The 14,988-nt window shown below is 41.4% G+C and overlaps 1 protein-coding gene across 2 annotated transcripts in view; it reads left to right on the top strand.

Moving 5' to 3' along the window:
• LOC132992804 (formin-1-like) overlaps positions 1–14,988 on the top strand; it is a 53,209-nt gene that overhangs the window by 5,275 nt on the left and 32,946 nt on the right. Inside the window, exons 3-6 of one of the 2 annotated variants that reach the window (XM_061062306.1) lie at positions 3,904–4,070; positions 9,000–9,120; positions 11,010–11,071; positions 12,422–13,164. In XM_061062306.1, the coding sequence (XP_060918289.1) occupies positions 3,904–4,070; positions 9,000–9,120; positions 11,010–11,071; positions 12,422–13,164 (1,093 nt within the window). Of the gene's footprint in view, positions 1–3,903; positions 4,071–6,287; positions 8,889–8,999; positions 9,121–11,009; positions 11,072–12,421; positions 13,165–14,988 lie in introns of those variants that run through there. The other variant, XM_061062305.1, reaches the window with a different exon arrangement.

The raw sequence follows: 14,988 nt of genomic DNA, 5'->3' as shown, positions 1-14,988 counted from the left end.
TCATTCAACACAAAGTGCCCTGCTATGCAACATTGTTGAGCAGGGTGAGGACAAGGGCCAGCTCTATTCAGATAATGAAGAGAAGTTTGCCAAAAGCAGACGAAGAGCGCTTCAGTCTGTCTCACTGTCTTGCTCTTAGCTTCACTCTGCATACAGAGAAACGGAGCACAAAGGTCCGTCTTGTATAACAAGTTACTTGTTTTCTTTAATAAATGACTGCAATGCGAACACTGTGGAGAATGTTAGCTATGTTCCAAGTCATTCTTTTTTAGTATGAGCGGCTTCTAGTTAGAGGCCTCTCCTCAATGTTTAACCATTTAAAACATGCAACATGCAAACGTGGACTAAACTTAACCAAATTTCCTCTCTGCCAGTCAATCATCTGCCATTCTCAAAGAAAGCCCTCTTCTCTTAGCTCCGTATAAACCCATCAGCCTCCAGAACCGCATTTCAAATGACTAATGATGAATCTGTGGGCTTCATGTCAAGCTACATTACAGCTGTGTCCCTCAAAGCACCGCAGCACTCTTCCCTGAGCTTCCACTTGTAGCTGCCTCTTACATGAGCTGTCCCACTGACAGCTAAACCAGTAGGTCCATCAGCCAGCCTGACAGCCATGCAGCCAACAAGCCAGGGTGGAGAAACAGCATTGACAAGGGCTTAAGTGACTGGGTAATTTATTATTCCTGTTTTTTTTTTTTTAGATTTATGTAAAAGTCTATGATCCTCCATCCTGGCTCAAGTGATGGAGGGGGTTGGAGGATGCCAGAAATATTAAAAACGCCACATGGCCCAGTTTTTATACTTTGAATGATGGGGTCATAGATTTGTAACGGCTAAAATATGGCATACTGTGCAAAGCTATTTGAGGGACTGTGGGAATAAGGGGGAGGTTTTAGCATGGGGGGGAGTTAGAAAAGAGATTATTTATAAAAGCTCTGTATTGCTAACTGATATGTCTGCACCGTCTGGCCTGCATTGATTCTTTTATTATATACAGGAAATGATCTGGTTTGGTAGCTGCTGCCTTTAAGGTTCCCAATAAGCATCCAACAGACTCTAATTTCATTTAGCATATAATTAGGCTATGTGTTTCTTATAAAAGTTGGAAGTAGGAAAATTATCTTAGCTATTGATTGGCGTTTTCAATGTCCAATAACGCTGAATTTGAAGAAACAGTAACCACACGAGATTGTACTTCCTGTGTGTCATGGGGGGGAAGGACCAACAGGAAGCATTTCATTGAACACAGAACTAGTACACACCCATAAGTTAAGTTATTTCAATGTTTTCCAGAACATATTTAATTCTAAAATAGCTTTAATAATATCGACAAAATAGGGCTGCACAATTAATTACAATTTTGCATGTGAGCGTTTGCAACAAACGCATCGCAAACAAACGTCTGAATTTGTTTCAATTAACAAGATAAAATATTTTATGCAAAGAAGAATAAACAAATGATAATAAATGGAAGAAATGCAAAACATACTTATAAGTCCACCTTAGTTTGTATGGGTTTGGAGAATGACTTTCAGAGTTGTGTTTGCATTGCCTCCACTGCCTTCTCTGGCCACTGGATGATTGATGAGCAGCAGACAAAGTGACAGGTGGATTAATCCATCTCCAGTCACAACCCCCACCCGCCAGGATAATAGGACATTAGTTGGTTCCTGAGCTGCCCAGAACACAGATACTCCACTGTTGAAACAGTAATGCTAACGTTAGCACAGAGAAACGTGTGCCGACTGACAGCTGCTCACTCGCACTCTGTGATTTTTCACTGTCAGATTACTGCATGTCACTCAACACCTGCTGGTTTGCTCTCTAAGGAAACACCTGTATGCACTGTGGATGTCTGCAGCCTCCATAACACAACAGTCCATACTATGAAAACACTGGAGAATAATATTTTTGTATGATGGACTGCTGTTGTCTTAGGTTGCCGTTATTAAATTAGCATTGCATTAAATACAATCCCATCAGCAGCTGGTGTCCCCTCCATTATGGAAGGTCACTGTGATTTAGTCGGGGCTTTTAGAGTAGCAGGGAAGAAGATTAAATGTATTAAACACAAAGTTCTCCCCAGGGCTAGAGACGTTAAGCTCACTGTGTGTGTCTAGTGCCATTTTCATAATGCATTCAAAACTTGCTCCTCCATATGTGTTTACTGTCGTAACATTGCAGTGTTTCTGTAACTTAACTTTGTCTTATTAAGAGTATACAGCAGAACAGAGAGATTCACTGGTGTGTGTAGACAGAGGTGCATTTTCTTGCCTTTCCAAATGGGGGCAGTGTGGGTCAAATTGGGCATAATAAAGTCAATAGTTAACTGTCAGTCCTGTTAGCGTTGGCAAAAGTGCACAAGCATGATTTCTTTCTCTCTTCCTGAACTTGGCTTTACTTTGCAATTGGAAGTTGCCCAGCTACCAGTCAGCAGTTCTCGCTGCAGAGCCATGCAGTGAAACATTATGATAATGAAAAGTTATTAATCTAATCTCTTTTATTTTTTTCTGCTGTCCAAGCCAGAGATAACTGGAGGGACTGCAGGCAATACTGCTGTCTCCTAATGTCTGAATGTGACTGATGCTCTCCCAGTTAATTTGTGTGTGTGTGTGTGTGTGTGTGTTTTCATAACTGAATTTAAAGCATTTGGCTGAGGCTGTACAAGGGGACTTCCAAGTCCTCAGAAGTGGCTTTTCGGAAGCATTACGGTTAAACTGCTCGCTCTCTGATAATATATTGACAACAGGAAGGTTATGGGATACTTTAGCAGATTATTGAACATGATTTGTTTTCTTGTGTTACCAGCTGATAATACACCTAAAACAAGTCAAGGTCTTGACTTACAGCTGGAGGAAAATGAGGTCACAAGCTTCAAGATTCAACCCCCCCAGTCCCACTATGTTGTCTCCTCTTTCGCTACTTCCTTTTCTCCCCCCCCCCCCCCCTAGTCTTTCACATCTCTCCCTTTTATCTCTTTTGTAGGTTTTTCTCTCCCTTTCTTCATGGCTGGATCTCTTGATACAGCATGATATATCATGTTTTTGTGCATGTGACAGGAATTTCAAATTCCCCTTTCTCTTTTGTTGGCAGCAGAACCTCTTTCCTTATTCGTGAAGTTAATACCATGTGATTTGTTCACCACCGTGCACATGAGGAAGGCTGTGTCTGCAGTGTGTCACTGAGCAGTAAATATTAAAGGCCTGACGCTCTGAAAAGCACAGGATAAAACCTCCCTTGCTTAGTGCTTCAAGACCAGCACAGAGGGGGAGGGTTTCTTTGTAATACTTGTGTATTAGTGATATATTCTAAGCAGTTTTCATTCTTACAGCTCACTGAGCATGCTTTGTGTGAGTGCCTTGGGAAGAGATATATAAAAGGTAAAGTACTGTATTTTGATTGATGGCTAAATACACACCAGTCTGCAAACCTCCCTCAGTGTAGTGTAGTGTTATTGTTGAGCAACACACCATAGTGCACATTTCTTGAATGCAAATCAATAATAGCTAGTGGTATTTGCTTTTTAGGCCAGTTCTCTGCAGTTGCTTTCTTCACTGGATCAGTGTGGCTCTCTGCTGGTGTTGATGATGGGAGCTGGGATGGTTAAGTGCAGTTAAAAATAGCTGCGTCCTGAGGCCTGCAGCAAACAAGGGTCTCTCCCTTTCTGTCTGTTTGATGTTAAAAGATTCTGATGTCTGCTTTCTACCTCATCATTCTTTATTTAATTGTGCAGATAAAACAGAAAAAACAATTAACCTCATTGTATCTAACTGATTTCTCCTTGTCACACCTTTTTATACTGTTATTTTTTCCATCAATGATTCCTTTGCTCAACATAGAGCTTTGAATAATTACCCTGTGGTTGTGTGTGTGTGTGTGTGTGTGTTTATGTTTCTGTAGAAGATTCCCTCCTGCGTCCGGATGACATTTGGATGCTGGATGGCGACGATTCTCAGGAGCCCATCTCACACATTCCTCGCCCAGATCACCTGGATTTCCTGCGCATCACACCACCTGAGGATGACATCATTGGGGACACACCCTACATACCAAAGCTGGAGGGCACGGTGAGGAGCCTTAACTATGAAAAGCACAAACACTTGAAGTTTCAAATGAGCTCTAATGCATGTTGTCACACTAAGAGCAGTCTATCTCTCCTTTTTTTTTCTCCCTCTCACATTTTTCTTCACTTGACCGTTAAACCACCTGATCATGCATTCTTAGAAAACAGATTAACAGGTCATGGATTATTATCTGCAGGGTGGGGTGTTAAGCCAAAACTGACTGAGATCATTCCACTCAACCCTCTTTCATTCCGAGCAAACACAATGAAATCTCTCCCTCTCTTTTCTTTTGTTGCATAGTGAGAACATTTTTTTAACCTTGTTTCAAATTTGTAGGTTATTATGAGTGATTAGCGATTTGCTTTGTTATTGTGATAATGTTGTTTTCCTGCAGCGCATGTGACCAATATAATCCCATTGTATGTTTTCCTTCCTCATAGTAACAAGCCAGCAGCAAACAATGCAATGTTTGTTTCCAGTTGTCTATACGTTTTTTATTTAATGCTAAAAAAAAGCACAACAGTTAAAGAACTGACATTGTGTATTTTTAAATCATCCAACAGAAAGCTGTTTAAAAAACTGTTTCTAAATCAGTCAGGATTCCATCACGCTGTCTGACAGAGGCGTTCATTCCTGTGCCAGATGAAGCAAATTACTTAGGTGTGGTTTAAGGCGGGTTGTTTATCAATGCAAGCAATGCATTGTTCTCGAAGACACAGTAGCTGCCCTGACTCTAAGTATTATAAGCTAACATACCAGTACCAAGGCCATGCTAGACAGAATAAGACACTCTTGTTTGTTGTAAACATGACAGCCGTCTCACATACTTGGGTGTAGCATGGCTCCATATTAATCATTATCCATTTTCTTATTAGAAAAAGACACAGCTATAATGATCATAGTGTTCTCTAAGTTTGCTGTAACAGCTCAATATACCAAGGTAGCTTTTGGATGATGACTAGAATAGAAATATAATCACTTGTTTTTATGTTGTAGATTGTATAAACACTACAGAATTGTAATCTCATATTTGTCAGATTTACGCTCACGTCACTCTTTCTCCATCAGTGGTTCCCTCTTTGTAGTATAAACCCTGAGGGGGACTGTCCCTACATGAAAAGCCACTCCTATTACATAACTTAATTCCTCATCCACACAAGCCCCATTCCTATTTGTGGAACAGGGCTAAAATAATCACCTATCCTGGGAAATACCTTCTTTTTTTTAATAGTTTTTTTTTTTTTTGGTCTTCAATTGTATCCCAATTGTACTTCATGTAGCATCATGTGATTTTCTATTAGGACGATTTCCTTATGAAATATTTGTTATGTATTTATCACAGACAAAACAACATTTCCAACATATACTATACCTTAGATAAGACATGAAACGGGACTTAAAAACCTTATAAAAGCACACTTTAATTTAAGTAGAAGCGTGTCCTTTTGGTGCTCCAGTCAGGAATGTGTGCCCTGAGGTTGCTAAGGGCAACCACACTCTGAAGACTGCTGTGTTTTTTACAACTATTACTTTTAACAAAATCAAAGGTAAGAGCAGGTTAAATTAAGGATACTCTTTTTAAAAGAAAAGTTGTAACACCAGAGAAGTAATTCACTTTTCCTGTTCATCTTGTTTTTTTTTATATTTTTGACAGATTAGTTCTTTATTTACATGGATTACATTTCTTGTGTTAGCTTGTTTAGTTTGTTAGCTGGGAGCTGTTTTTAAACTTTTCATAAAAAATGGTAGTTGTAACTTCTAACAACAAAGAAGCTATCCCTTTTGTTTCTCTAATATCTTTCTCATGCTAACTCTTTCCACATTGTTTGTGTTAGCCTTTTGACTGATATACAGTCCATGGTGTTAGCTTGGTAAGTTTAGCTTGGAAACATAAGAAAAACTTAAACTCTAAAAGAAAAGTGTCCTCAAAACCTCACCTCAATTTTTTCATAAAAAATGCCAGCACCTACCACATAAAGATACTACATGAGGTAAGAGTTTCAAAAGCTAAAATTGTTGTGTAACTGAAGCCCTGTTTTGTCTGAGTAATCATGAGCTGCTAATCTATTGTTAGCATGTTAGCCAGAGTGACTATGTACAGGCGGACTAATCACCATGTCTTAAGCCCTGTACTTCTTTAGCTGGGCTAATGGGCCACTGCAGCTCTCCACCTGACCATAGACTGACTCTGTGTGTTTGCACTGTTACCTCAGCGGCTATTTTCCAGAAGTGAGCAAAGGTAATCAGACACCTGCGGTGCCTTGCTCTGCAGGCCTCCTCCCAGGAAGGGAGGGACCTGAAGGGAGGCGTCCCCAGACCGGGTAGACCAGTGAGACACATTTATTTTCCAACCTGAGGGTTTTTTTTCCCGACACTACATGAGCCAAAGGAATTTTCTTCAACCTGAGATACAAGTGAAGGAAGACAGACATAATCTAGAAGATCTGCTTACCTATGGACTCCACTCTGTGAAACCAGCACAGGATAACTTGAAACTTCATCGCTATAAATGCTCAACTTGTGGGAACTGTTGGAAATTCTTCTGTGAGGCAGGTGAACTCTGCTCTCCCAGGGAGATTACAGCGGGACATGCTTCCAGCCACTGAGCAGCTCACTCGCAGCGTCATGGGAATATTGCTCTCTTAGAAAGCAAGAGACTTAACTGCACTACTGACAACATACTGTACAGTCTGTGTCTCTGTGTGATACTATGAAAGTCCTCCAAATCCAAACTTTGAGTGTGAGACTAAACAGGAATACAGGATAGTGTTGTTATATTTGGTGCCCTCCTGGAGAAGGTAAGAGGAGCTTGGGAGATTTTTCCTTACAAAAGGCCTTTTGTTCTCTGCCGGCAGTAGAGGTGGAATACAAGCAGCCTGGAGGTGGGGGGCGAATCGTTGCGTGATTTTTTTCACTGGACAGTTTTCTAGAGCTGCTACCTGTTTTAGTTTTCCTCATCTTCCTCTTAGTTGGTGTCACATTTGTAACAGCAAAATGGACTGCACAAACAGTAACTCAGAGGCCCCGGTGAAGCAGCCCACTAGTCTTTTGGATGTCTTTGGCAGTTTCTTCGGTATCACAAAATCTGAAGACACAGACCCAGCTGTCCTGGTGGCATTTAAGGACCTGCCAGATGAGAAGGACCGTCTTCCAGAAGACGATCAAACTACTAAAAGTGAGCCTCAGGATAAAGCGGGTGCTTCCTGTGAGGCAGGGGAGTGCGCAGATTCAGCAGAAACCAGTAAGGAGTCTTGTGTCGGAGTTAAACCAGTAGCTGGAGCCTCGGCTGACCTAGATCTGGTCCAGGTCACAAGGGTGGAAACGTACAGTGACACAGAGGATGAGGAGGGGGCACACCGCAGGACTAGTCTGTCAGAGGACAATGATACATCAGACCATGGTGGTGGAGAAAAAGATGAAGAGAGCGAAGAGTACCATATCCCCGTGTTTAGAACACACAAACTTAAGGAAAGATCACGCGTTGAGGATATTTTATATGCAAACACGTTCTTCAATAAAAGTTACTCCAGGGAAGTGTCTTCAGGTTCCAAACTGAAAAGTGAAGAGACAAAGGAGAGCACCACAAAAAACTCCAGCCAGGATACTGAAGAGAAGAAGAGTACCAAAGACAACGCTAAACAAGAAACTGAGGAGAAGAATGAGAGCACCACCCCTGTTGGTGTAGAAACATCTGCAGCTGGAGAGAATACTGGAGACAATAAAGGTACAGATAAGAGTGAGGAGCATGCTAGCATAGATTGTTCACTGCCTGTTCTTTCCATCGTTCCCACAAATAATGCAGCCCCAGCCTCATCTTCAAAAGAGAAGGGAGATGTAGATATTGAACAAAAGGAGAGGGAGCAAGAGAAAATGTGTGAGGCTAAGAAGGAAACTAAGGAATCTAACTCCAGCCAAGTGTCCTCCTCTGTTCCCTCAAGCCCTAAGACTCCTGAACTTTCAGTCAAATCTCCCCTCACCCCAAAGGAGCAGTCTGACTCGGCTGAAATTAAAAAACCCACAGAGAAACTCTCTTCCGCATCTGATGATTCTCCAGGTGACATCAAGAAAAGTGCCAGTCCTTCCTCTCCACGCAAAACGGATCCAAAGACTCCAGAAACGCACAAGCCATCTCCATCTTCATCTGTGTCCCCTTCCTCCTCCTCCTTCTCCTCCTCCACCTCATCCCCCTCCAGGGAAGCGGTTCTTTCTTCATCCCCTGCCTTCCAGATGCCAGCTCTCTTCAGTGGGTTGCGGGTGCTGAAGAAAGGAGCAGTAGGAGAAGAAAGGGAGACGATGTCCGAGATCAAGCAGAGCGAGAAGGATGCCGATCTAGCCCTTCTTAGCCTGAAGAACACTGTAAATAAAACCAAGCTCTTCCCGGAGCAAAAAAGTGCCACCCTGGCCAAAAAAACCACTGACCCAAAACCTGTTTTGAACACTAAAAGCACAGTGATGGCGCAGCTCAGTCACCTGCGCTCAGGAAACAACCACACTGACACTAAAAAGTCAAATAACAGGCAGGATGCTGATCCTGAACCCAGCAAAAAGGTGCCCGAGAAGGTAGAAGATGTTGAGGGAGAGAAATGTCAGAGCCCACAAACTCCCACTTCCCCACCAGATGTAAAGAAAACCTCAGACCTGGCATATGAAACCTTCAGGAACATGTTTGGTCCCAAAGCTGTCAAAAAGGAGAAAGCAGAGGAGGTGGATCTTGAGGCAGTGAAAAAGAAAATCAAGAGTGATAAGGAAAGTCTGAGGTCTATTTTTGAAAGAACCTCCAAATCTCCTACCAAGGAAGTCAGACCTCCTACAGAAGCTAATGTATGAAACTTTACATGTTCACACCACACTTTAAGTCTGCCTTTTGACTTTATTATTATGATACTGTGTTCTGAAATAAACATTTTTTTGCATGTGTTTTCTCCCCCACAGACGGAGGTTGTGTCGCCTACAGACAGTGAGGACCGGACTCCTGGACGTCTGCAGGCCGTTTGGCCCCCACCCAAGGCCAAAGATGAGGAAGAGAAGGTGGGACTCAAATACACGGAGGCAGGTAAGAAATCTCAAGCATGTTGCTTAGGTCACTGTTGTCTGTGTTAAGATCTAAGATTAAGTATGCTGAAAGAGAAAACACGAGTCAAACCTAAACGGACGCACCTCACTCTGATCTGTTTGAGGATAAAAGCTACTGTTGTCGTCTCATTGGATTGATATCATCGAATAGATCTCATTTTTTGAAAACCAAAACCCAGAAATAATCTAGAGACTTCTAGACAGATCCTGCAGAGCTAGTTAAGTATCAGCAGTAATGTGTAAGACATCCTTTAAATCCATTTGATCCAGTCACTGTGTTGTTTCGCCACAGGTTAGCATGTGTGGGTGTTAGCTCAGGAAAAAAAACACTTTATGAAATCAAAACACTGTGGGCAGCATGCCATGTTCGCCCACCTTGTATTCGAAAAGTGTAATGAGACAAAGAGAGGTCAAAAGCACACACAAGCGGTCACTTGAGTGTTACATTAGAAAGTAAAAAGCTTTCCTTTTATGTTCTCAGTGCAGGGAAGGGACAGAGAAGTGAAACAGCTGTTAGAGAATAGATTAAAGCGACCATGTGCGGATTATCTCAGCGATTTGTGCTCTTGTCTGAGAAAGTAGTGCTTAGAATCAAAGAACCAGAGCAAAGGTCCAGACTGTGAGCCACATGGATAAACCAACACATGTTTACATGCAGTCATGTATTCACACTACTATGGCCCAAGATTAGCCCGAAAAAATACAGACCTCTCAGTGCTCACTTTATTAGTTTCAATTACTGTGATTGATTTTTGAGATGTGCATAAATCTAAGCTTTGACTGAGATATATTATTGCTTATGTAGAATACCTTTTATTGCAATGAATGAATTAATCAATGTTTATTTATGTAGTGCCAAATAATAACAAACATTATCTGAGGACATTTTACAAAAAGAGCAAGTAGGTAGTACTTTTTGTTTTATTATTTGAAAAGACCCAACATTAATCCACCATGAGCACTTGGCCACTTTAGGCAACAGTGTCAAGGAAAAACTTCAAGCAGAGGCTGTGTTGAACAGCCATGTGCTGTGACTGTGTGAGCTGAGGAAGTAAGAACTAAGGGAGACATAGAAAGCTATTAATATTAGTCAAATCTAGCAATAATGTAATGTTGTCAATGACATACATAGTAATGATGATTTAAATAGTGACTGATATAAACTAGGAAACTTTAATTATTGATGGTAGTGCATCAGTCGAAACTGGATCATCTTCAGGGTCTTGATTTTAGTCTTAATTGTAGTTAGAAGTAAATGTTAAAATGAGCTCCACAGTCAAATCCTCAGATAAGTTAAAATGAAGGTTTGACAGCAGGTAAAAAACATTGTGCAGCTCCAAATGGAAAAGATGTTATTCTGGATAGGAGAGATTAACATCCTATAGTAAAAAATAATCACTACTGGAAATGTAGTCGTGTAGCTTGTGTTAACAGTCTGCATTGTACATGTTCTCACATAAATCACATGGTGGCCGTGTTTTAACTTCTCTGCCTTCATAGTATCAGTGAAAACTAAACGGCAATTTGATTTGTGTTTTGATTTGAGGAAATGTTTTGGCTGTCATTTCAGCAGCCAGTATGATGTCAAACTGGTTGGCTGAGTTGTAAATATGTTCCCTTCAGAGTGAACGCGACCCACCCAAGAGTTTACCACAAACAGCCAGACATCTTGTTGGGGTTTCTCTTCTCTTTCAAACTAGTTTAGTAGTGATTTAATGTGCTAACCTTTATAGCCTATATCTCAAGAAAACATAACTCTCTCTCTTCATCGATCAATAATAGGACACAGCAATGAGCTGATTATTGTGTGTTCACTCCAGTGTTTGTTTAATAAATCACAATGTGTTTCCTTGTTCTATCGTCTTTCAGAACACCAGGCTGCCCTCTTGCAGCTAAAGAGGGAGTGCAAGGAGGATCTGGAGAGGATGCACGTAAGTCCTCAAAAGCTGTAAACAGAGGTTATCATTAAACACACAAATAAATTAGGTCAGGTAATTGAGGAATATCTTTTTGTGTCATGGCAGTTTACTCTCCTGAACACAAGATGGCACTAAGTCAGCATGAAATGTTCAAATGCAGCAAGACCACAATGAGAAACAGTAACCCTTTATCAACATTTACTTAAAGCACTGGGAGGGAAATGCAAGGTTTCAAAGTTACCTGGTATTCTCAAAACACTGTCTATTGAATGTGCAGCGTTTGTTTACCTGCCAATCAAGTTATTAATAAAATCATTTTCATATTTCCTCCTTTACCTTCCACTTATTCATGTCTATTCTGAAACAGTGCTTTTTAATAAAGACATTTCTATAATGGAAAGAAAGCTTAAACCAGACCAAACTAGAAGTAAATCATCTGCTTAATAAACAGACGGACTACACTACTCAGATGAGGCACACCTAGCTCTGCGCACTCAGGAAGTAAACAGAAATGGAAATTACTTGAATACTTTTATCTGACATCAATCACTACAGTACAAAATGGCTTTTCTATAAACATGATTATTTATAATAAAAACAAACAAAAACATAGAAAAACTCCTATTTTAGATTCAGGCGCCTGTTAAAACTTTACAAAGCTGAAGAAGTAGTTTTACATTCCAACTTGAACTATGGATTTTGCACAGTTTTATTACTCCCAAATGTATAGTTCTTGCCACAGGCACACAGTTTTGTGATGGATGTGTCTGTTATCTCCTACATGATGACTTACCCAAAAATCTATTAAAGCTGTCAGCGTTTCATTCATCACAAGCAGAGACTTGGATTTAACTTCTCTTTTTTTACCCATGATAACCAATGGAGCATTGCTCCGGTCATGTTTTATGATTTGCACCACAGATAAATTGCTTTATGGACTGTTTCCTTGAAGTCTGACCTCAGAATTGGTTTCTCAGCCAGTCTGCTTTAAGCCTTTAATTTGACGTTGCCCTTTAACGGACTGATGCTGACACGGAGAAACATGTACCGCAGTCGGCCCACAAGAAAGGGTGGGAACGTGCCTTATTCTATTTGTGCACTGACACAAGCTAACCAGGAACATGTGTAAGACTGATTACAAAACATTGTTCTTTATGTCTCAAATCAATACTTCACTTTGTTTGGATCGTTTGAAATGTCAAAGGAAAACTGAGCCTTGAATATTGTTACTGTACTTGTCTGAAATGAACCTCAGATTCTGGAAAAATTTAAGGGTATGATGGAAACAAGATAATAATTAATTACACACATTAATCCATCTTCATTCGAGGAAATACATTATCTACCACCTTTTTCTTTCAGTCCGACTTTGAGCTCAAGATCTTTGAGCTGCGTGGTGAGAATGCCATCTCAATGACCCAACTGGAGGGAATTATCGCCAAGATGCAGCAAGAAAGGTCATTAATGGCGAGCCAGGACCGAGGTGGAGTCTCTGATGCTGCTGTGTCCGCTGTAAACGAGCCCATTCCAAAGACCTGCCGCACCGTGGGGATCCAGACGGACAGGGAGACCTTCATCAAGAGTCCTGAGGGTGACCCTGGTGGGCTCGGTCAAAGCCCCGGCCAGAACATCCCGAAAAAACTCAACCTGGATTCTGTCGGACTAAATAAAAAATCTGAAACTGCCCCAGGGCCTGCCGCACCACCACCACCTCCTCCGCCTCCTCCTCCCCCACCTGGCTTCTCTGGACCTCCACCACCACCTCCTGCTCCTCCCCTGCCGGGCCTCTCAGGACCTCCACCACCACCTCCCCCTCCCCCTCTGCCAGGCAGCATGGGAGCACCACCCCCACCACCACCACCTCCACTGCCTGGAGGTGGTCCGCCACCCCCACCTCCTCCACCTCCCCCTCCTGGCCTACCTGGTGCAGGTCCCCCTCCTCCTCCTCCTCCTCCTCCACCAGGCTTTGGAGCGCCACCGCCTCCCCCTATGGGGTTCTTTGGTTTCGGCCAGAAGGTTGAGGCGGCCCCGCGGAAAACTGCCATTGAGCCGGCGTGTCCCATGAAGCCTCTGTACTGGAACAGGATACAAATACAGGACAATAAGTATGTGCTCTAAATTACAACCTGGGTCTTATTTCCACCGTTTTGTTCATCGTTTCAGTCAGTCTCAATAATTTTATAATCACAGATCTGCAGTCTGAAGATTCATACAGACTCCAGACCTGACCAGTAACTGTCCAAGGCTGTTTTGCTGGTTCACATTGGACTTTCTTTAATTTTGTGCACACATTTTTCCTTTGCATTGAGGGACAACATTTAGATATTCTGGTGAAACTGTTGACTTGTTCAACCACTTGACAAGATCATGGTCAAAACGAAAAAAATAAGACCCAAGTTGAAATAAACGTGTATTTTATTTTATGATGCACTAATTATTAATCACACATACAAATCACAGTGGTTTCTCACATCTGTATTTCTTCACCCTGACCTAATTTCAACCAAGACTTCAGAAAGCTCATGACTAGTGTACCCAGAGTCACCATTTATTTATTATTAAAGTGAACTACTTTAAGGACTATAGCTAGACTGAAACATATTAATTAATAAATATATATATATATATATACAAAATCTTATTTAAAGATACATGTATACAGCTGTATCTATCCACTAGAGGGTGCTGACTAGTAGATTTTATTTGCTCAGTTTGCATTTGTGCAATAAAAAAAAAATCAAGGGATTTGTACCTAGATTTGTTTTCTAAATCAATGTGTTAACTATCACTCAGGTTATTATCATTCAATTGTAATTAAGTACCAAGGACATGACTATGTCATTCAGCCTCAGACATCTTCTAAATTCTTCCCAATCGGAAGTTACTGCAGAAAAATGTATAGCAATTCAGCATTATTTTCGATACAGTCAAGATGATATGTCACAAACATATTTGCTGTTTAAAATATGCCCAACCAGTATTGCATCCTCTTTGCAATATTGATCAATTTCCTTGCACATCACAGGTGTCACAGGGCAATACTCAAAGATTCAATATATAAAGTTGCAAGAGTGGAATCTGTTATCCCACTGCTGAAGAAGTTTAAAGCTTCATTGGCCTGTTCTAATGGGTTCTTAGTGTAGCTGGGAAAACTATGACATATAGATATTGCTGCTGAACCAGATCCTCTGTAATTGTAAGTGGATTATCCGGCCCATTTCCAGTGGCTGCGGTTGTTGCCTCTTAGTAGCAGGCTTCTATTTTTATGGCCTTGTATTTCCATGGCTGGATTAGAGGGGGGAGCTGAAGTTGTAGTTTGCACTCGCTGGTCCTGGCCAGTGCTGCAGGACTGACGGCACTTTTAAAGCAATTTATTAAGGGATAAATTAAACGGTAAAGGGCCAAGTTAAAGGGCATTAAATGGGTCAGATGTTTAACTGTGGCTGGATCAGCTGTGTGATCGCTGTTAATGACATGAGGTTCGGAGTTATGAGGGGGGGGGGGAACGGTGTAAGGTTTGAAATGATGCCAGGTGTCTCAACACAATCTAAAACACCAAGCACAGTTGGCAGCATGTGCGACAATTTTTTTTCCTGAAGAGGCAGGGAGCAGAGCTTTAAGGAGGATTCTGATTCAATTATTGCCATGATCTGCTCAATTACAAACTTGTCTTGCATGGAAATGTGTCTTGGGGTTTGAGTGTAATTTTCTTTTCCAAGCTGAATTCCTGCACAGTTGTGTTTCGAGGAGTCAGAGGCTCATCATTGGACTTTTTCCCCTTAGTCTTTGGGGGATAAAAAAGTTCAAATGAAAGGCTTTTTTAGAGACGGTATCATTATGTCTTCAACAGAAAGCGTCTTTACTGCTCCAGAAAATCGTCTCACCACTGCAGAGGAGACAAATGTTACCGTACTTATTGACCCCAACTC

Source organism: Labrus mixtus, chromosome 18, assembly GCF_963584025.1.
Source record: "Labrus mixtus chromosome 18, fLabMix1.1, whole genome shotgun sequence".
Taxonomy (NCBI): domain Eukaryota; kingdom Metazoa; phylum Chordata; class Actinopteri; order Labriformes; family Labridae; genus Labrus; species Labrus mixtus.
This window is presented reverse-complemented; position numbering and strand designations above follow the sequence as displayed.